At 43.6% G+C, this 23,326-nt stretch overlaps 1 protein-coding gene across 2 annotated transcripts; it reads left to right on the forward strand.

Moving 5' to 3' along the window:
- On the forward strand, positions 1-22,037 carry WRNIP1 (WRN helicase interacting protein 1). Of its 2 annotated transcripts, XM_059688416.1 has the most exons (7): positions 3-1,034; positions 3,152-3,343; positions 4,128-4,369; positions 14,775-15,004; positions 18,997-19,152; positions 20,149-20,228; positions 21,275-22,037. In XM_059688416.1, exons 1-7 carry the CDS (start codon positions 228-230, stop codon positions 21,548-21,550), a joined length of 1,983 nt encoding a protein of 660 aa, XP_059544399.1. In that variant the 5' UTR covers positions 3-227; the 3' UTR covers positions 21,551-22,037. The 2 variants fall into 2 exon arrangements, with proteins under 2 accessions (XP_059544400.1, XP_059544399.1); XM_059688417.1 differs by lacking the exon at positions 20,149-20,228 and having other exon boundaries at positions 1-1,034; positions 21,275-21,480.
- Positions 22,038-23,326: the final 1,289 nt, after the last annotated feature.

A 23,326-nucleotide genomic window follows, 5' to 3' on the forward strand; every position in this document is an offset into this window, starting at 1 on the left:
GAGGACTCTTCGCGACGCAAAGCGCGAGACGCCGCGGGAGGCTGGCTGAGGGCGGGTCGCCCCGGCAGCTCCGGGCGCGAAGCATGGGCGGCGCCCTCCCCCGGCGGGCTCGCGTCCTGCCGCCTCCCCGAGCCTGGGTCGCGCGGCGCAGGGCCTAGAGGCGGGCATCGCAAGCCCTTGGCGTGCGTAGGAGCGCTGCCAGCGCGCCAGCGAGGGCAGCAGCCGCCATGGAGGTGAGCGGGCCGGAAGACGACCCTTTCCTGTCGCAGCTGCACCAGGTGCAGTGCCCCGTGTGCCAGCAAATGATGCCCGCCGCGCACATCAACTCACACCTGGACCGCTGTCTGCTGCTCAACCCCGCGGGGCACGCGGAGCCTGCGGCCGGGCCGCACGGACCCGGGGAGCGGCCCAAGGGGCTCTCGCCTCCCGGCACCAAGAGGCGGCGGCTCTCCGAGAGCTCGGCGCTGAAGCAGCCGGCCACCCCGACGGCGGCCGAGAGCAGCGAGGGCGAGGGCGAGGAGGGCGACGACGGCGGCGAGACCGAGAGCCGGGAGAGCTACGACGCGCCGCCCACGCCCAGCGGCGCCCGCCTCATCCCCGACTTCCCGGTGGCCCGCGCCAGCAGCCCGGCGAGGAAGGGCTCTGGGAAGAGGCCGGCCGCTGCGGCCGCCGTGGCGGGGAGCGCGTCTCCAAGGAGCTGGGACGAGGCGGAGGCGCCGGAGGAGGAAGAAGCGGTGGGCGAGGGCGATGGGGACGCGGATGCCGAAGGCGAGGACGACCCCGGCCAGTGGGAAGCCGACGCCGCCGCCTTCGGGGCCAGCGGCGGGGGCCGCGCGCACTCCAGGGCGCTGGCGGCCGAGGAGATCCGGCAGATGCTGGAGGGCAAGCCGCTGGCCGACAAGATGCGCCCCGACACGCTGCAGGACTACATCGGGCAGAGCAGAGCTGTGGGGCAGGAGACCCTGCTCAGGTCTCTCTTGGAGACGAACGAAATCCCCTCGCTCATCCTGTGGGGGCCGCCGGGCTGCGGCAAGGTGAGTGCCGCCTTGCCGGGAAGGTTCCGAGCCGGGATCTGCACGGCTCGGGCGTGGATCTAACGCCGAGAGGAACCGCCAGTCTGGACTTTGAGGCCTCAGAGCCCAGGGGTCAGGTAGCCTCCGCTCCGGGCGGCGCCCGGCCCACGGGTGCTGTGATGGATTGAAAAAGGCACACCCACCCAGATTCATCAGACACGTATTCTGTCGTTTTCAACATGAGAATTGGGTGAATTATAAATTTACAAGAATATGTGAACTGTTAGATTTAATCTACTTTTGTGTTCCAACACCACATTAATGACCAAATTCTTAAGGAAACAGCATGCTATAAATTGCAGAGCATCATTTGTATGTTACATTTTTAGGTATACGGAATCAGTTTTTAAAAAATGTAATCCCAATTGTGCTTCCTTCCCTTCCATCTAGCTGTTAATTTATTTTATCAGACTGATTTGTATTTATCTTTGAGCCTATTTAACAAAACTAGTGTGAACACTGCCCTGTGCAAGTCATTTTCATCTAGAATTTCCATTACTGCCCTCATAATGCCATGTATTTAGAGAAAAAACGGTGCTGTATTTTGGTGTCCAGTTCTATATACTTTGTTAGGAATTACCACAAGTCCAGAGGAGGGCAGTTAGGATATTGGTGTCTAGGAAACATATCATTGGAAGAGCACTTGAAAAACTGGAGTGTTAAGACTGAAACAACAACAAAAAAAGAGTAGTTTAAATATGTGATTTTAAAAAAATTCATAGGAAGAGGGAGAGGAATGAGCACCAGTGAATGAAAGGCAACATTTAGGATCAGAGTAAAGGGGCTCTCGGAGCTTTCATGTTCAGACTCCGTAGTACACCAGAACTTTTATGATTTTTCTTTCCAGCTTCATCTCCCACAACTTAATATCGCATCTCCCTTTACCCCAGTTCCTGAAATGCATGTTGTTCCTTTTGTTGCCTTGTTTGCTGTCATACTTTCCCTTTGGCCAGGTATAAATTAGATGTAACCCAAATAATGTATTACCATGGTGGTGGATTTAGTTGTTACTCCATTTAGGGGATTGAGCAGTAGCAGTTTTATTAATTGTCCATGAGTCTTTACTTAACATCATGAGAATGGCTGATCAGCTGTTGATGGCCTCATGACAAGAAAAGTCCCCAGGGAGATGATGAGTAGGGTGAACTCAGAAGATGCTGGACAAACGATTTAGTAGGCTATACTCCTCAACATATTGGTTGGTGATGAGTCACAAGCCTATATATGTGGCTTGGGAGCCAATAGAATGGAATTTGCTGAAGAAGCAGCCTCGTATCTATTGGCGCTGTACAACTTTTAGAAATTAAAATGTCACCTTTCCATTCAGGGGCAAATTTGACTCCCAAACTTTAATCGTTCCTTTTGCTTTATTCCCATCCATATTACTATATTGCTAACAATAATGTTAATAAGCATATGCAAATTTGTAGAGCACCATTAAGTGCCAGGCATTGAGCAGTATTTCCCTTGGATCTCCATTGTTTTCTGGTAAGTACTGACATGATCAGAGTGCTGTTTCACCTTCCAAAGTAGACATTCAGAAGTATCATGCAGTCATATTCAATGCTAGCTAGTTGTCATTGGTCTCTCAATGCAAAGGCTACCTCTCCTCTTCTAAGCTGCAAAAGGTTCCAGTTGTGGAATTGATGGAGTCTGTGGTCCTGCGCTTTAGTTGCACACCTAGTCCTTCAGCAGTAATGTTTTCTTGGCTGGAAGAGATCACAGCTGTCACCCAGGCTCTACTAAATCAAAACAGCTGTTCTTTTTATTAGGATTCCAAAGATCTTAGACTCCCCCCCCCCAAAAAAAAATAAATAAATAAAAAAGGAATCAAATGGGGTTAGGTACAAAGAAGGAAAAATCAGGATTAACCTAAGGTTTAGCTACTTTCCTGTTTGGTCCATAACTTTTTTAATTTCTGATAATGTGCTATGGTATTTCAGATTGTGTCTACGCGGCTAAGCATTTTTCAGAGGTCGAGTTGCTTGGTATATGCTTATGTTGATTGTGTTTGTACCCATGGGTGCTTTTTGCTCTGTCTGATGAGCTTTTCAAATTGTGTGTGTCATCTTTTCTAGACTACGTTGGCTCACATCATAGCCAACAACAGCAAGAAACATAGTATAAGATTTGTGACATTATCTGCAACAAATGCCAAGACAAACGATGTACGAGATGTCATAAAACAAGCTCAAAATGAAAAGAGCTTTTTCAAAAGGAAAACCATACTTTTTATTGATGAGATTCACCGGTTCAATAAATCTCAGCAGGTATATTAACTTTTCTACCTTTTGGTCATTGTGAACATTAATTAAATAGAATATAAAGTATGTAAGATCCCTTTGAAAAGCATTAAGCACTATACAAATGCTAGCAACATTTATCATTATTAACTGTCTACAAAGAAGCACAGGCTGCCAACCCATCTCTTTAGCTGAACTTTTTTAGTTGATTTGACTCTATCACTAAGTAGACCCTTAGAGTTATAACTGGATGTTAGCAGTTATACTATTGGATCATTGACTCACCTTGGCATTTCCCATTAGCAGCATCTGGTGGTTACATATTCACTGATATATTATGTTTAATATATCATATATATTTACTAAGTTTATTAGGAGGAATAACAATATGTCTTGAGTACTAGCAGTGGAAGAAGATTTTGGAAATACTATTTTTGTGTTTTCTTAGACTTCTGTAATTATATAGCTTCTGTATTCAAGCTATTTCAGTTTGGCCTTGGGATAGAAGATACTTTTCTAAGTAAAGAAATCATTTATATTGAAACTAGAGTAGAATTCTACTTTGAGCTCTTATTCTACCAGCAAGAGACCGGGCTTGGGCATTGGCATTCCAGAAGATGTGTTTTAGGCTTAAAAAAGCATTAGTTGTGTTCTCTTGCTATTGCATCCATATTCAATATCCAGTGACTGTAAAGCTGCTATTCCTGACATCAAAATTAGGAAAAGGAAGGAATGGTTGGCCAACTTACATAGGACTCTGCAGGTTGTCGTTGACTGGAATCAATGTCTTCTGCTTTCCTCCCATGATTAGGATACGTTCCTTCCTCACGTGGAATGTGGGACAATCACTCTAATTGGGGCGACCACGGAAAACCCTTCTTTCCAAGTCAATGCTGCTCTTCTGAGCCGCTGTAGGGTTATTGTTCTTGAGAAGCTTCCAGTAGAGGCAATGGTGACTATTTTAATGCGAGCAATCAACTCACTGGGCATCCACGTCCTGGATTCCAGCCGTTCCACAGACCCTCTGAGCCACAGCAGCAACAGCAGTTCTGAGTAAGTTGACTGTGTGCAGTATCCTAGAGTAACACACCTCCCAGAGAATCCCCTGGCAGGGGTCCAAAAAGGGCTGGACAGCAGTAGGGAGAGAGTGGGGACAGAGGAGAAATGTTGATCAAGTAATGAAAACAGAAGAGAAGGGAGTGCTGAATTATACCAACAAGTATATCTCTGCAAATATTTTTTTCTTTTAAGATGTTTTGTAGTTTATAATGTCTGTATCTATAATTCTTCAAGCTTTAACATTGCTTTGCCCATTATTTTAGTTTTGGGGTGTTTGTTTTTGTGCTTAGGGATTTGGTTCTTTACCTAGCACACTTTTTTTTAAAAGCCTTGGAAAACTATGGGAAGCCTTACTGATTATTTTCTTTTATGGAATAGCTTTAGTTTATAATTCTTTAGAGGTTTATCATCAGATTGCAATTTTTTCTTGCAGTTTACTTCTTTAAAAATATTAAGTAAAAATTAACGTAAATGGTACCATAAAATCACTTAAATTATTTTAGAGTGATTTTTGCATACTCTAAAGTCAGACTCAATTTCATGGAAGTAAAGTAATTTTAACTGAAAAGACACATAGAGGCTGTTCCTTTCCTCTCAGTAATCAGTAACTGTACATGAGTGCTACATGAGGTCCTTAATTCACAGGTTCTATATCATGGATAATCAATTAGATTACTTCAGTTATAGGTTTTCATTTCTTAATTTTAGACTGTAGTCTTCAGATGTCGCTGATTCATTTGTCACTTGAAATATTGCAGTGGGACTTAATCTGGTGTGATGAGAGGCTAATGCCTGCCTCTTCATGCCGGGGACCCCACAGCTGCTGGTGCCTGCCTTGGGGCCAAGTTCTGGAGCCACTCTTCTGTGAGGATTAAGTACAAGACATAGGCTCAGGGTTTAGGTTTCAACAGTCTCTCCCTATATGTCTGGCCTCTCCCATTTGCTCCTGTCTCAGATATAAGAGGAATTATGCTATATCTCATGAAAGACCTAAAATGTAGCCAAGGACCCCCAAGCAGAACAAAATCACATCATTTTAGAGTATAGTTGTGATGGGATAGCCATCAGAATTGTGACCAAGAAGATATCTGGAACTGCTGCTAGCAGTCAGATGTAGTCAGACATAGGAGCCCTTTGTGCTGGGCACTTGTTTTTCCCTCTCCCAATCACTGCCATGCCATTATTTAGTGAAATGAGAAACAGAGGAGCCATGGAGCTCATCCTAAAAAGGATTTCTGCGTTTTAACAGGATTTCCACATCACTTGCATGCACACTAAAATCTGAGAGGAGCAAGTGAAACAAAGCTGTATACAGAAGTGGAGCCAGTGATCCTTTTCTTTAAAAAAATATTTCTTTTTATTGATTTTAGAGAGGAAGGGAGAGGGAGAGAGAGAGAAACATCAATAATGAAAGAGAATCATTGATCGGCTGCCTCCTGACGCCCCCTACTGGGGATCGAGCCTGCAACCTGGGCATGTGCCCTGCCTGGGATTCCAATCATGACCTGGTTCATAGCTCAGTTCGCAACCACCGAGCCACACCAGCTGGTCAAGCCAGTGATTCTTAATCTATTAAAATTGCTTGCAGTCAGAGAACACCTTCTCTCTCTAGTAGATTGTTCACTTTTCCATTACCACTCAGTTAGAATTGACCTTAACTATGACTTCTTTTCATTCTCCTGTTTATTTTCTTATATACTTTACCTTCCTGAGAAGGCTAAGAGGACAGGAACTTTTCCTTCTTGTTCATATCCCCAGCACAGCCCAGCTTTTAATATATGTTTAATAAGTGGTTTGTGGATGAATAAATAAATCGTACCTTTTAGTATGAGAGATAGTTTAATCGTTTTTTTGTTTGTTTGTTTTTTGTATAATCCAGCATAAGGAATAATTGCCCCGTTGCCCAGGTATCAAGAACCCTTTAATACTACTGTCCAAGCAAACTTGCAGCAAGCAGAATGAAATTAAAGATTATTAAGCTTAATTTATTCGTCTGCTTGTTTAGAAATTCTGAGAAGAAGTTAAGTTGGGAGATGGCATAGGCCATAGGAAGAATTATTTCTAATAGAAGTACCTGGCCACCCCAGTTGCCATGGATCATTAATAGTGGATTGTGCTCTCTTTCAGTTTTAGGTAAAATTTTACTTTCAAATTCCTGCTAACTGACTTTAACTCTATATACACTATTGTGGACATAAGTTAGATTTGGTTACACTAAAATCTAGTGGGAAGAAAAGACTTTTGACCCCAAATAATTACTCTCTCTCTGGAAAGCTATGAGAATACATTTGTATTCTTATGGTTTAGTGCCCTAGATAGCATCTAGAACATTTTCAGAGAAATCCCAGACTATTTAAGGTTGTGCATGAGAGGAGCTGAGCAGGTACCAAATCTGGAAAGTAAGCTGATGCTTACACCATTCTTTTTTTTTAATAATATTTTTACTAGAGGCCCAATGCACAGATTTGTGCACTGGGGAGGTCCCTCAGCCTGGCCTGTGGAGATCGGGCTGAAACCAGCTCTCCAACATCCCCCGAGGGGTCCCGGATTGTGAGAGGGTGGTTCTTGGGTGACACACCTTAGAATCAGGCTTGTTCCTCTCTGGTTCTGGGTGCGTCACCCAAGAACCACAGCTGCCAAGTCACCACAGCTCCCAAGTCACTGCAGCTCGGCAGCTCCAGCATTGAGCATCTGCCCCCTGGTGGTTAGTACATGTCATAGCTACTGGCCGGTTGGCAGGTTGCTTACGCTTTTATATATATACTAGGGGCCCAGTGCACGAAATTCGTGCACTGGGTGTGTGTGTGGGGGGGGGGTGTCCCTCAGCCCAGCCTGCCCCCTCTCACATACTGGGAGCCCTCAGGCGTTGACCCCCATCACCCTCCAATCGCAGGATCGGCCCCTTGCCCAGGCCGGACGCCTCTGGCCTAGGCGTCCAGCCCGGGCAGCGGGGACCCGCAGCTGCAGTGGCCCCACGATCGTGGGCTTCGCTTTAGGCCCAGGCAAGGGACCCCTAGCTCCTGGGACTGCCAGCTTCGACCTTGCCCAGCTCCCATCGCTGGCTCCACCCCTACTTCCTGCTATCACTGGCCAGGGCGGAAAAGGCACCTGATTCTCCGATCATGGCTGGGGGGCAGGGCAAAGGCGGCCCCAGGGCCGCCTTTGCCCTGCCCCCCAGCTCTTAGCTCCCCCCTGGGTTTCCAATCACTGTCAGTGGCAGGGGGCTTCTTCCTGCTTTCCCTTTTGCCTCCCCGCATTGTGCCTACATATGCAAATTAACCGCCATCTTGTTGGCAGTTAACTGCCAATCATAGTTGGCAGTTAATTTGCATATAGCCCTGATTAGCCAATGAAAAGGGTAGCTCGTACGCCAATTACCATTTTTCTCTTTTATTAGATAGGATAGATTGATTTCAGAAAGGAAGGGAGAGGGAGAGAGATAGAAACATCAATGATGAGAATCACGATTGGCTGCCTCCTGCACGTCCCCAATGGGGATCAAGCCCGCAGTCTGGGCTTGTGCCCTGACTGGGAATCGAATCATGACCTCCTTGTTCATAGGCAACACTCAAACACTGAGTCACGCTGACGGGGCCCATTCTTGATTTTACTTGAGGAATTGTGAATTCGTATGCAGTTTGTACCTGTACAGTATAAATTCTCATTAGCATGAGATGAAAGGGGTTTTTTTTGTTTCCCTCCTATATTTAGTCTGAAGGTATAAAAAATGCAGCTCCTAGCCAGTTATCTTTCACAGTATTTTTAAGGACATGGGCTCATCTTTTTTGCTCTACCCTTTGAGCACAGGGCTTCTACCTCATGCCCCAAGGTAACTGGTTACTGGAAATCTAGCTGTTATATTTGTACTCCAGACAACAGGAAAGAAGAGCAGCCAAAAAATAGCATATCACCTCCCTTTCACCCTCCAGCTTTAGTGTGACATCTGCAAAATAGTACTCTATGTATACTCAGTTGTGTTTTGGTTGTGAAGAGAATGATGGAGATAAGCTGGTAGTTTATATTGAATTACCTATCCCATAGTGCCTTTGGTTTGTATGAGTAATCAATAGTTTTCATGTATTTGCTCTCTAAACATTTTGGTCACATGGTACAGTAAAGCATGTTATCTGTGCTTTGGGCTAATTTTGGAGGCCAAGAAAAAAAAAATCCATGTTCCCCCACCCCAACCCTGTGCACGTGGTCTATTGTCTGATGAGCTTGCACTGTTGAAAATGAGAAGGTAAACTAATGTTTACTTGCTGTTTTGAAGGATTGTAAATTCCAGATCATAGGACATGTGCATATTCAAAACCACCCCTAAAGAATCAGTTGTTTGTAGGCCAGATAATAGCGCATAAGTTTGTAGACATGAAGAGAGTGAAATGAGAGTCTGTAATTGCCGTATTACTGTCTAACTAGGCAGAGCTCCAAGAGTTGGTTGAAAGAGGTGAAGTGGCTTCTGTCCTAAAGGGAAGGTGTGCTGGCTTGGCTCTGAGATGGGGGCTCTTCTCTGATGATCTTGAGAGAAAAGCCCAGATGAGGTGGCCCAAAACAAGATGGCTGTGAGATTGTTTCTTGGTTGTTTTGTTTTTTATAAAAGTTTGAACTATTCGGCCTGCCCTTTAAAAATAATCTTTTCTAACATTGAATAGAAAGAACGGTAGAGCAACACAAGCATAGAAGGTACTGGTCAAAAGGAGTTGTGGATTTTAATAATTTTTCTTAAAAATGTTTCGATATAAAGAAAAATTTTACATTAATATACATTATTAAATGATGACATGAAAACACTGGAAACTAGAAAGAGATCTCAGGGAACTTGTATTCTCTTCTTGTGGCTGCTGTGCCACATTACCATAAACTATACCTTAAAAGAATAGAAATTTCTTCTCTCACAGTTAGGGAGGTTTGAAATCTGAAATCAAGCTGTTGGCAGGGTCACATTCCCTTCAGAGACTCTAGGACAGCCGTGGGCAAACTACCCGTTTGAAATGAATAAAACTAAAAAAAAAAAAAAGACCGTACCCTTTTATGTAATGATGTTTACTTTGAATTTATATTAGTTCACACAAACACGCCATCCATGCTTTTGTTCCGGCCCTCCGGTCCAGTTTAAGAACCCATTGTGGCCCTCGAGTCAAAAAGTTTGCCCACCCCTGCTCTAGGAGAAAGTCCTTCCTTTCAAATTCTGGTGACTTGTGGCATTCCTTGGTTTGTGGCAGGATTGCTCCAGTCTCTGCCTCCATCTTCACATGGCCTTCTCCTCTGTGTACCGCTATACTCTCTTTTACTGTTTTTTATAAAGACATTTGCCATTTGTCACCCAGCTTGAAGAGAATAGAACCAGGTTTTGAAGTCATGTTTAACTACTAAACTATCTCAGGTATTAAAAGGGGTCTGGGTATGAAGTTAAAAGGGTTACTTACTAGTCAGTATAAGTTAAAACTGCTGCTAGTTAGTATTAATGTTCTAATCTGTTTCTATGTGTAAGGGCAACACTGTATTAATTTGTAAAGTATTTAGGGACACAAGATTTCTAGCTGTAATTTAGCAGGAGTGCCTCTTAACCAGATCTGCACATCACAATGACCAGGGATGCGTCTTGACAAGACATGTGCTCAGGGTCTGTCCCTGGAGGTTTCAGAATCAGTAAATGTGTGGTAAGATCCACAGGCTGTACTTGGGGAAAGTTCTCTGTAATCTGATGCACATTTCTGGTAGAGGACCACTGCATAGCAGTTGTTACCCTATCCATGGAATGTTTTACTTAGGTGAAAGAGATTCACAGAATATTGTTTTGTAATTTATGGAGAGTTTAACTGAGTCTTTTGTTTTGCCATGAAACAACAGGTATATTTTTAGAACCTCACTCCTTCAACTTAAATATCCAGCCATCTCAGTAGAATCCTTCAAATCCCATGTTGTTCACCAGAAAAACAATGGGCAGAAAGATTCACACCCTTGAAAGAAAAAAAGAAAGGAAAGAGCTGTCTTTACAGAATGTACAGCATGCTTCCCATATTCCTGCTAAGTCCAAAGCATTTCGCTTCAGTTTGAGAAACTAGGCTCTTTATATCTAGGTCTTATTAACTAGAAATACAATCTTTTCAAAGCATTTATTTCAACCTTTTTTTTTCTCATTGTGGAACAGTTGAGGATTTGGTTTTGAGGTTTGTTTGTTTTTTAATCACATTATCCTATATAATAAAGAGTTAATATCCAAATGGTCGTCATGCCCTCATGCTGTCACACTGTAATAGCTCAGACACTCAACACTGGGGGGAGAGAAATGAGGACCAGCCAGGCATAAATGAGCTTGTGAGAGAGGAATAGGGACCAGCCAGGCACAAATGAGCTCCTGAGAGAGGAATGGGGACCAGCCAGGCTGCGGCCCAGGAGAGGGAAAAGCCACCCGCCCTGCCGTCCCAGGCGCCAGTGGATGCGCCTGCGCCTGCAGCTCAGGAGAGGGACAAGCTGCCCTCCCTGCGGTCACGGGCGTTAGTGACTGGGGCTGCGGCCCGGGAGAGGAACAAGCCGCCTGCCCACGGTCCCCTGTGGCTGCAGCTGGCCCGGGTCCTGGGGGCCTGCAGCCAGCCAGAGGGAGGGAAGCCCGGGTCCCAGGTGCCTGCGACCAGCCGGAGGAGGCAGAGGCAGTTAGGGGCAATCAGGCCAGCAGGGGAGCAATTAGGGGCGATCAGGTAGGCAGGCAGAGGTAGTTAAGGGCAATCAGGCAGAGGGGTTAGGGGCAATCAGGCAGGTGAGCGTTTAGGAGCCAGCAGTTCCAGATTGTGAGAGGCAGTCAGACATCCCCCAAAGAGTCCCGGATTGGAGGGTGCAGGCTGGGCTGAGGGATCCCTTCCTTACCCTCCCCCGCTACCCCGTTCATGAATTCCGTGCACCCAGCCTCTAGTAACAATATAATTTACTATCTTATTTCTTCCTCTATATTTTGCTATGGGATTGCAGACACTCTCCAGCCGTGGGCAAACTACGGCCCGTTTGAAATGAATAAAACTAAAAAAAAAAAAAAAAAAAGACCGTACCCTTTTATGTAATGATGTTTACTTTGAATTTATATTAGTTCACACAAACACTCCATCCATGCTTTTGTTCCGGCCCTCCGGTCCAGTTTAAGAACCCATTGTGGCCCTCGAGTCAAAAAGTTTGCCCACCCCTGCTAGCCCCAAAGTAAATTGTGCCTCATTTAATCCTATAGTAACTTTGGAAAGTTCATTCCAAATGGAAAACATTTTATAAGTTTATGCTTAAATTTTAAAATCATGTTAAATTCTCAGGAATAGAAGCACTCTTTCAAGATACTTTGTGCAGTAGTTACTGTTTGCTGAGGGGAATTTTGCAAATATAAATACAAATATCCCTTATTTCATCATTCTTGGCCTAAGGACTCTCATCTGTGCTCTCTCCTAAAAATCTCAAGGTAATTTCAAACATTTTATTACTCCTCAGAACATAGGTAGAATGAACTAGGGCTCAGGAAACACTGAGTGGTAAGTAGAACCCTTTGAACATCCTATACAGTGTTCTTAGTAGCACATATTTTCACTTGGGGATTTGTTTGACCATCGAGAGAGCCGTCAGTGATCACTTTTATTACTTGACCAGAACTTCTGGAAGATTCATTTGTGTTTTAAAAGAAAACTAGCTTATTTTGAACATGGGGTGAAATTTGGAGTGTGGTTCATATTGAAGGGGAGGAGGAATGGAGTGGGAGCTTAGGTGGAAGCACTCAGCTCTGGCTTTATTGTGGCAGCACTCTCCTTCTCCATGACTTCAAACCTGATTCACAAAGATAATGATGGACTAACTAGGACTTTGGTTAAGAGTTTAAAAATTAAAGGAAGGATCCTATTTTCCAGTCACATACAATACATGCCCATTCTCAAGTACATGCTTATTCACTGTGTGCTCTCTATAAATCTGTGAAACAGTCTATGAGTTGTCTTCTCTCATAAGTCAAAGGGCCTGCTCACTGGTTCTGTATGGGGACTCCATGGAAACGGGGCAGGATAGTATACACTAGAGTATTAAAGGCCCCACATTTTTTCTCTGGCACACGAGCATTCTTGTCTCTATATAAAGGACAAATTCATAGAAAGATTTATACCAAAATACTAATGTTAAGGTAATACAGCAATAAGTGACTTTTACCCCTATTTTTAAAATTTAATATAATGTATATTTTATAAATAAGTAATACTTAGAGTTCTGAGTACATTGTTTTTCTAAAATTTATTTAATTGTTAAGGATGCAAACTATACATACTTTGATCCCAATTTTGTTTTAAATTAAATGTCAGGTTTATGGTTGAAGGAGTGGATGGATCAAAAATGAAATTCAACAAAGGCCGTAGTAGCTATTGTTATCTCTAGGTGGAAGAGATAATAGATGGGGGAGGGGGGGAGCTATACTTTCTATATTGTTATTTAAAAGGAAATGAATGTTTCGCTCTAAAATTTTGGGAAAATTAAAGTTAGTCTGTTCATTATTGTGCAGATTTTGAATGTCTATTCTTTACCAGATACTGGGGATACAAATAAAAAATAAAATGTAAATCCTGTCCTTGGGGCCTCGACATGTAGAGGGAATGGAGAGAAGAGGAATGTGCTCCACAATCGATTAATACTGATTAGGGTTCCTGCTTCACTCTTTTTTCTTCCTGCAAGTGGTCCTGCAGGCTTGTTGTTGCCAGGAGGGTTTTTAAGGAGGTGGAAGGTGTTGCTTTTGTTTGTTCTGAGGCTGAAATGAGATATTAGGCAACTTTGGTTCTTCTGCTTCTTCCCCCGCCCCGTCCCCCTGCAATACCCACACTCATGATGTGCAAGTAACCAAGCCAGGTGTCTGCCCTTCCCTTTGGGGCACATTGGGTGCTGCCACAGTCCTTGATATTGGTTCCTTCTAACACATTTTCTTTGGGTATGTATTGTCTGTCGTTTTCTTCCAAATCATCTATAATCTGCTAAAGAATATCCGCTTGAGAAATGGTCTGTCAGCTTTACAGAATGTCAGTGATGTAGCCTTGCTGAGTGTTTTGAGTATTTGCTCAGTAGGGGAGAAGGATGGGCCTCCAGACTGCAGCCATGGCTCTGGGGCCAGGAGGCTGTCAGGAGTCTGATGAGAGATTTGGTCATTATTAAGCCATAAGGCAAAACGGGTGCTTCATGAATGGTGCGGGATCCACAATTAATAACTAGGAGTCTTGGTTTAAGGAAATTAAGAAATGAGATGAGGTGGTCTTTAAGATGATAGAAACAAATGAAATGCAAATTGGTATTATTCAAGCCATTCACCAAGCGAAGTATTGGGGTAGGTGTACAGTAAGGAACCTTTGAAGACAAGCTGGGCCCCCTTTTATGACAGCCACGCACATACCTACCTCAGCCCCCATGCCTTGGCCCAGCCCAGTTGGTGCCTATCCATTGTTTTCCAACTAGCAGATTTGGACAGTCCTAGTCAACTTGTTAATTACAATAGCCATTTGTAGCTGAAGTTTGGCAATGACATGGGTAAGCTGTAACTAAAAAATTGTGCTGCTAACAGCTAGCCATGACTTAATAAGACCCCTCTAAGTAATTAAATGTGTTAGATATAAATTTTGACTACACTAGGAATAAAACATTTTCCCCAAAAAGATTGGAAAATTAATCCTTGTTAGACTTTCTTTATAAAGGTTCACATTTAGAAATGTGATGATAAATTTTAGTAGTGATGTTCAGAGAGAGGCTAGGTGATTTACCCAAGATCTCACAGCTAAGTCCTGGCAGAATCTTTTGTGACCTCTGCTACTTTACACACTTAAGGCGATTAATACCCACCTGGAAGTGCACCCCAGGCCAGAATCCCAGAGACCTGCTTCCAGGTGCTGCTCTGCCCAGCATAACTGGATACCTGGTTTGTTTTTTGTAAAATGAGGTAATTGAGCTGTGATCTGGAGCCATTCAGAACTAGCTTTCTGATGTGTTGCCACCTCTCTTCTGTGTGGGGAGTGGTCTGAGCACACCCATGTTGTCAGGATGTGGCCTGCGTGTGAGGCATGTTTTTTGTACATCATAATGAGGTACTGGTGTTTTTGTAGTTTTCACTGTTCTGTAAGATAGAACCACGGAGACCACATGTCCACGGCAACTTTCTAAAACTCCTATGTCTTTATACATGCTTATGTGTATGTGCTTATCCAGTGACTTACCTTCGTGACTCAAAGTCAGGTCAGTTTTCAGTCTCCACAGTATTTAACCATGTTAACAATGTAAGTTCAAAATAGAGAAGGAATCTTGAACATAAGGTAGCTTTTAGTGACCTTGCTTCGAGTTTGCTAGGAAGTGCTATAGAATGAAAGTTGTGTCATCAGCGTGACCAAAACTAACGCTGGTTGTATTGCAGGCCCTCCGTATTCATAGAGGATAAAGCGGTAGACACTCTGGCTTATCTCAGTGACGGGGATGCCCGAATTGGACTAAATGGACTGCAGCTGGCGGTGCTGGCCAGGTTAAGCTCCAGGAAGATGTTTTGCAAGAAGAGTGGGCAAGCCTATTCTCCCAGTAGAGTTCTGATCACTGAGAATGATGTGAAGGAAGGCCTCCAGAAGTCTCACATTTTATATGACCGAGCAGGTAAATAACTCTGAAGTGTGGAAAGAGTGAAACTTTAATGAAATAAGTTGTGTGCACACACTCTCACTTCCAGGCCTCTGACCTTCATCTGGGTCCAAAGCATGAATGTGTTTCTCATTGGGATCTCGAGGTTGGTCATAGACATAAACCTTACACTCAGAGTCTGATTTCAAAGACCCACCTTCCTGAGCATTCTCAAGGGAGTTGCAGAGCAGAAGCTGTCCTGATTAGAACTGAGAGGGCTTTTGGGGTTTGAAATTGCAGGCTTCAAACTTACCTTATAAGGTAGTTATTTTTCCATTATTCGCTGATGGCACCTTTTAGAAGACAAGCATTTTTAAAACCCATACATTCAATTAATAATTCTTGAGATAATTTATAATGGCATTAAATAACAGCAGGACTCTTGAAATAAGTGACTTATTAGTTTAATGAGAATTAAAATTATTAATTTCTAGTGTCTGAACTAAACATTAAGTTTATTTGGATCTTGATGCTTTTATTTTGAAATAGCTTATTGAAAAATTTAATTTTGCTTTGTGCAGTTATGTTTTTGTAGAACCACATTTACAGATATCAATTTTGATACCAGCTCTTACTAAATCCGTGAGTTGGCAATATTAAATATCATAAGCACAGCACATTTGTGTCTTTTTATAGAAGATGTGGATGAGAAAGATAGCACACTGTATATTAGCCTGGATGTCTTGGGCTTGAGTATCTGTGCGATTCTGGATATTGTAGTAACAGGAATAGAATTTCCACACCTTGGAAAGCTCTGCTGGAAAGGGAGCTGATGATTGAACATTCCAGAGATCATAGAGGCTGCACCATGTCTTTAGCAGTATTTCCAAATGCCCTTTGATGTTGGAGAGGACTTCTTCTTTGTTAGAGAAGGGTGGAGAGTTTAAGAAGGACTTTGGTTCTAGGCACTGCCTCCTGGTGAGTGAGTAACCTGTGACCTTGGAAAAGTGACTGAAGCGCCTCAGCCAGTGGGGTCAATGGGGGTGAAATGGAGATGGGGTGGCTGACAAGCAGGCAGGACACATCAGAGGCCTTTAACAACAGTCCTCTTCACTTTCTGATGTCAATGTGCCTCTCACCAGGTACTTCTCTCATGTCCCGAAGGTCTCCAAAGGCCTTGAATGTCATGAATGCTTGGAAAATCTGAAAAGTAAAGCATTCTGGATGTAGAATTTCGCATTAGAGATGTGAACAAAATTAAAAATTTTAAGAGGTAAAAATAGTCCCACATGCTGGACTCTCCATTGTTTCTTGGGGGGCCCAGCAACAGTGGTCTTTTTCTCTACTTGGAGGTATAATAGAAGAGACTTTATTTTGATTGGACCAACTAGAACTGGTCTTTCACATTTTATCACTCCGTCACTTAAAAAACAGAAAGCTACCATTTAACAGAACATTAGCTAATATTGAATCTCAGTATTTTATATACATTGTCTTTGTTTTAATTCTTAAAATAACTTTAGGAGGTAACTATTAATATTATCCTCATTTTACAGATGACAAAACTTGCCTGAATTCACAAAGCAAGTGGTTAAATTCATCCTCAACTCCAGGTCTGACTGGTTAGGAGGACTGTGTCCTTCCCCACTGCCGGTGCTGCCTCCATGTCAGCCCCTCCCCACAGTCACCAGTCTCACTACTGGAGCAGCTCACTCATGCTGCTCTCACTCATGCATATTAACACATACCTGCTCATGGACACACACACAATGGATGCCAGACATGTCCAGTCCTCGGGCTCCTGCTCCTTGGGGATCACCTTCTCTATAGCTCTTTGCTGCCCTAGGAAGAGCTGGAGCCATGGAAGCCACTGGAGCCCAGTCTTGAGAACCCACACAGTCCACAAGTCTTACACCCCAACCTGCCCCATGCGAAATCACTGTGTATACTCTGCTCCACAGTGTATCCAGAGACTCACACAATTCAGATCCTAGAGCATCAGGCTTGCCCCATCAGTAGGGTGATTGAAGCATTACCCTGGAAGTCTGCTGGCTTAATACTTTGGGGCCTTTTTTAACTCGGGTGGAACAAAGACCCTTACCCCCAGGATTCTAATTATTTCTTTTACTGTTTTCTATTATTGTTGGACCCAATAACTAGCTCAGATAATTCTGCATCAGAATGAAGAAATTTACAAGTGAGAACACATTCTCTGCCATGCATTAAGGTCAGAGTTCTACATAAATAATATAATTTTAAGTTATAAAGTGGTATTTACTAAAAGCAGAAATGAAGCTAGCATAGAATAATGATCTAACACGTTTCTATAGTGCTTACTCAATACCAGGCCTTCATTATTTAATACAACCCTGTGAGCTAGCTCATCTTATAATACCCAGTTTACAGATGAGAAACCCCAGGAGGCATAGAGGGTCAGTCATTTGCTCAGTTACGTAGAGTGTCAGTCACTTGCTCAGTTACATAGAGGGTCAGTCACTTGCCCAGTTTAGTGTTCAAACTCAGGCAGCTTGGCTCCAGACCCCAGGTCTTAACCATCTTGCCTTTTGTTGCTGACGCTCAGGAAAGATATAAGAAAGTGAATAACCTCTGTGGCAGGGAGGGTCATTGCCAGCTCCTTATTTATATCTGAAAGGGAGTGAAGTAGAGGTGGCTGCTGCCTTCTCCATGTCCATGAGTCAGCCAAGCTTGTACTGTCTGGCCCCTTGCCATGTCCAGGCTCAGCACTGGAAGGTCTCAGCACAGGGCCAGCGTCCAAGACTCTGGAGGAGGTAGGCAGAACCATGTGGGTTTCACCAGGACACTTTTCCAGCCAGTCTCCGCGCCACTGTGACCTAGTTGAGGAAGCCCTGGGACAGGCAACAACAGTTTGTCCACAGAAGTCTGGCAGCTCTGCTGAAACGTGGATCTGCCTTGGGGATCCTCAGAAAAGTGGGAGAGGCTCGGTCCCATCCAGTCAGCCGCACAGGTCTTTCTCGTTGTCCTGTGCTCTTCAACTAAAGGCTGTCACTTTATCAGCAGAGTCAGTAGCCAGGACTTTCCTGGGCCCAGATGCTGTATAAAGCAGGTCATGGTCTTGTTGGCCTTGGCTTGAGGAGCACAGACCAGGTGCTTCTCTGAAAGGACTGTTTCTAATAAGAATAACACTTCTCTCTCAGGAGCAGCATGCCCTCTCAAATTTAAGGAAGAGATGGTGGTCAGAAAATAGTGAAATGTGTGTAGTTGCAAATATTTAGCCATAATTTTCTCTTCTTAAATATGTTTTCCTAAAGCACATTTGATGGATTTGTTGTCCTGGGTAAAAAAATGGGTAAGACCAAGTGATGAGGGAGAAGGGCTGCATGCTTTCAGAGTGAGAGCTGTTAGTCCCTGTGTCAGTCCTGGGATCCTGCCACACGCACATGTGTCCCACACCAGATTCAAATGACCACAGGCTTCAGATATCAGAAAGGCAACTGAAAAAAAAAAAAAAAAAAAAAAGAAAGGCAACTGGACATGACACTGAGGAACAAATGGGCTGTAACAGCTGTTCTTGCCATTTGGCTCTTCTTTTTATGGGCTACATCCAGGCCCAGGGTCAATTCTCTTCAAGTTGCCAGTGGGGCACAAGAAGCCAGAACATCACAATCCCCCTCTTCCCACTCATGGCTCTGGCACATCCACCAGGGTCTGTGGGGACCACCTTTCACAGTGAATGTCCCTCCCTTTCTTAGTCTGGGCTCCCACAGTGTGAACAACCACAGGTGTCCAGCAGCCTCCTGCTCTGACGGGCTGGGCTACCCCAGGTTACTGCACAGGCCTGCTCCAACTCCCACATGAGTGGCATGTGCCCTCGCACTGTGCGGAGCAACCTACCACGTATGCTCCTCAGCTTTCCGAGGCACTGTGGGAGACAAGGCTTCCCTAAGTCAGCCAGTAAGAGCACCGTAGGGCTGGGTGGACCCTCCTCTGAGCCCTGAGGAGTCCCTCTTTCTGCCAGTAACTGAGCAGGTGCTTTCTGTGGTGTCCAGGAGAAGAGCACTACAACTGCATCTCTGCTCTTCATAAGTCGATGCGAGGCTCGGACGCGAGCGCCTCCCTCTACTGGCTGGCACGCATGCTCGAAGGAGGAGAGGACCCGCTGTATGTGGCAAGGAGGCTGGTGAGGTTTGCCAGTGAAGACATAGGTGAGTGATAGGAGGGCCCAGAGCCTGGAGCCCATGAGGTTGGGTGGGTGGAGGGAGGAAGTGTTGCTGTTTGTACCATGTGGGGCAGGTAAGAAGAAGATAAGAGTGAATAAGAACTCAGTGTATTCCTTGATGTTGTGTGTGAGAGCTTTTGAGTGTCTGTGTTCCTAAAGTCAACATTCTGTTCCCTCTTCAGTGGTGATTTTCATAACATGAGTATTGAAATCTAAGAAATTTTTTGAATTTGCTTCCAGTCAAGTGTTCAGGTTTTTATTGGGTCGCTTCTGAGATAGAAATGGAAGATTCTGGGCACTGTTTAAAGAAAAAGATCAGAAAACGTTTTCTTGGTGTTAGTAAATGTTTCATTTTATTTTACTTTTTTTGTTGTTAATCCTCACCGGAGGATATTTTTGTATTGACCTTTTTTTTTTTTTTTTTTTTTTGAGAGAGAGCGAGAGAGAGAGAGGGAGAGAGAGAGAGAGGGTGGGAGGGAGGGGGAAAGACAGAGAGAGAGAAACATCGATGTGAGAGAGAGACACATCGATTGGTTGCCTCCCACATGCACCCCAACCAGAGCCGGGGATTGAGCCTGCAACTGAGGTATGTGCCCTTGATTAGAATCGAACCCGTCTTCTGTGGGTTGACGCTCTATTCACTGAGCCAAACCAGGTAGGGTGTAAATGTTTTATTTTTAATGTATCCATCCTTGTGACTGTCTTCATGGTCTCCACTTCTTATGTTTATTATTTTTCCTACTAGATAGAATGGAGATTTTATCCCTGAGGAAACAATTTTTGACACCACACAGTAACCATACAGTAACTTTGTCTTGAATAAGCTAATGAGATCAGAGAAAACTCTGTCCACTGTCCATTCTAAGTGAGGTTTTTTGGTCAGCAGCCTGCAAGCAGTGACAGTCTCAAGTCTCTGCAGCACGTAGACAGACCAGGGTGGGGGTGCATTGTGACTTACATCTCCCTTTTTCTCTGTGTGCAGGTCTGGCAGACCCATCCGCATTACCACAAGCAGTAGCTGCCTACCAGGGCTGTCACTTCATAGGCATGCCCGAATGTGAGGTAACATTTTCAGCCTAGTTCTGTGCAGATCAGCTTTTTTCTCTTGTACTGTGTCTCCTTGTTGATTTACATATATTGGGTATCCCAAAAATTGTATACACACTTTAACACTTGATAACTCACTTAATTTTCACTCCTTTGTAGGTTTAACGGCTTCGAAATAATGGGTGAAGTCAGACTAATCTTTGAACAAAGAAAAGTTATCCTAAAGTGCCACTAGACTTTTTTTTTAATGGAGATACATAAAATACTAAGTTTACAGTATAAAACCGGCAACAGTCAACAAATTGAGGGTACACAAATACTAAACGAAATTATTCTTAATGTTATCATCAGGGCCTGGACCACAGCAGTCATCAGTTTGAAAACAGGCATCTTCATTTCTATAGATTCTTTTAAATGTTATAAATGAACTATATATTAATAAACACTGACTTTATAATCATTCAAAGTGGTATACATTTTGAGGGGACACCCTTTATCTTCTGCCTTCACCATTAGTTAATGTGTGGGCACACTGCAGAAGCTTCTTATTTAAAATCCCATTTTATAAGTTTAGACGAGAGAGAGAGAGATAGAGATAGAGAGATAGATAGAGAGAGAGAGAGAGAGAGAGAGAATATGAGAATATGAATCTTGGGTGTTGACAGGTCATGGTTTCAAACTATTTTCAGTCGCCTGAGGTTCAGAGGAAGTGCTCAGAGTTTCCTGGGGGCAGAAGTGTTGAAGCTGAACAGGAAGTCTGTGCAAGTTTACCCACAAACACACCAGCTTCGTAGCTGTGTATTATGTATTGGGGTTTTAAGAAAAACTTCATTTAATAAAAAGTTCCTCAGTTTAAAAAAAGAAAACCACAGGTCTGGTTCAGCCTCTCTCCTCATGTAGGCATTTCTTCTTTCTGTCATTGGTGGTTGTCCAGACTGGAGGCAGAAAGAGGAGTGATAAAAGTATGGTAGGAATCTTCTCAGAATTAACTAAAGGCATAGAGTATTCTGCAAAATAAACTTTCTGGTACCTTCATAACAAAATGTTTCCTTTTCATCTAGGTGCTTCTGGCCCAGTGTGTAGTCTATTTTGCCAGAGCCCCAAAGTCTATTGAGGTGTACAGCGCCTACAACAACGTCAAAGCCTGCCTGCGGAACCACCAGGGGCCTCTGCCCCCCGTCCCACTGCACCTGAGGAATGCGCCGACCCGGCTCATGAAGGACCTGGGCTATGGCAAGGGCTACAAATACAACCCCATGTACAGCGAGCCTGTGGACCAGGAATACCTGCCCGAAGAATTGAGAGGAGTGGATTTCTTCAAGCAGAGGCGATGCTGACTCTTTGAGGCTATGACAGCAGAAGGATGTTACTTTCTTTTCTTTTTTCTTCTTTTTTTTAAATAGGAATGGCCAGAAAGAGAGTAAATGGATTGTGAAGTTGGTTTCCTGGTAAAAGTTAAAACAGCCCAACTTTTCGTGCCAGAAATCTGAGAGTTTCTTAAGTGGAGGCACAGCTAATTCAGCTAAGTGTGTAATGTTGAATTGTGTTCATTTGCACTCTGCAATGGCTATGCGTATGGAAGTGTCTGGCAGCTTTGTGCAATGAATTAATGTTATAAGGAATTATCTATTTTGTCATAGTATTTAAATCATAATGTCATTTCAGAATTTAGTTCTGTAGGGTTTTTTTCCCTTTAAAAAAATGTATATTCTGGGTAGTTTTAATTGGTAAAAAAATGTAATTGTGATTTAATACTGCATAGTGTTCTGGGGTATTTTTTTTATATGCAAAGGTCTTATGAGCCAATAAAACTATTTCAAAGTAGTCTTCAGTTGGCTCCTGTTTTTCTCACCTTGGATACCTAGGCTCCGACATCTTGTTACCATCACATTGTGGGTAAATACTGTAAAAGAAAAATTATCATAGGTGAAATTGAAAAGCTTTGTATTTTTTTGAAAATTTTAATTTCTTAAAGGAATACATATAATTTTAAATGGCTTATAAAAATCCAGTTGTTTGTTCCATTTCTCCCTGCTTCCTCCAGTTTCTTCTTGCAGCTCTGTGTTTCTAAATAATATAGGAATTTCACTTTTGTGTTTCCTAAAGTTAAATGCCTGACACAGAGAGAACTTAGTTTTCTTTGTATCTACTGCTAATTCTTCTCAAACTCCTTAATAGCTATTTTGCACACATTTCCACAGAGATGGCCCCATCAGTAACCCATAGGTTTTGTTTCCGCCCTGGGTGTGATCCCTCCTGGGCATGCCACTTCTGTCTGTCTGGAATGTTGCACAGCTATGTCCTGGGACTTCTGCCTTCTCCTTTACCAGGCTGGAGGGCTGTGCGATGGCACTCCCCAGGCCCTGTGTGTGAACCTCCCTCTTCAGTCTGGAATGGCCATGCTTTAGTACCCACTTGTCCCTTTGCTGTCATCCTGGAAATGTCTTTTGGTTCAACCTGTACCACATCTGATTGCAGGACCCTGTGCTTTCCTTTCTGCTTAAGTGATGCACATCCTTACAGCAGCTTTAAGGCATGGGAGGCAAAATATTTTTTGACTTTGGTGTCAAAATCTTCAGACTCATCTGATAATTTGAGAATAAATTTCGAGGTCAGAAATTATTTGTCAATTGTCTCTTCCCCACATTGCTGTTGAGAAGTTAGATGACATTCTGTTTTATGACCTCTGCAAGCTTATAGAATTCTCTTTCTATTCCTCATGTTTGGAAAGTTTGGAGTAATTTTACTGGTCATTTAGTGGCCCTTTCAATCCAGAAATTCATGTCTTTATTTCTAGGATAGTTTCTTTTTCTTTTTTATTTTTAAATGTTTTTATTGATTTCAGAGAGGAAGGGAGAGGGATAGAAACATCAATGATGAGAGAGAATATTGATTGGCTGCCTCCTGCATACCCAATACTGGGGATCAAACCTGAAACGGGCATGTGCCCTGACCAGGAATCCAACCATGGCTTCTGGTTCATGCTCAACCACTGAGCCATACCAGCCAGGTGGATAGTTCATTCAATGTCAGGGCCAGCCTGACAGGTTGAGCCGGGCTGAGGCAGGGAGGTGGGAATTGAGAAAAGAAAGAAAGACAGGAAAGCGGGATCG

The sequence above is a fragment of the Myotis daubentonii genome, chromosome 3 (genome assembly GCF_963259705.1).
Source record: "Myotis daubentonii chromosome 3, mMyoDau2.1, whole genome shotgun sequence".
NCBI lineage: Eukaryota > Metazoa > Chordata > Mammalia > Chiroptera > Vespertilionidae > Myotis > Myotis daubentonii.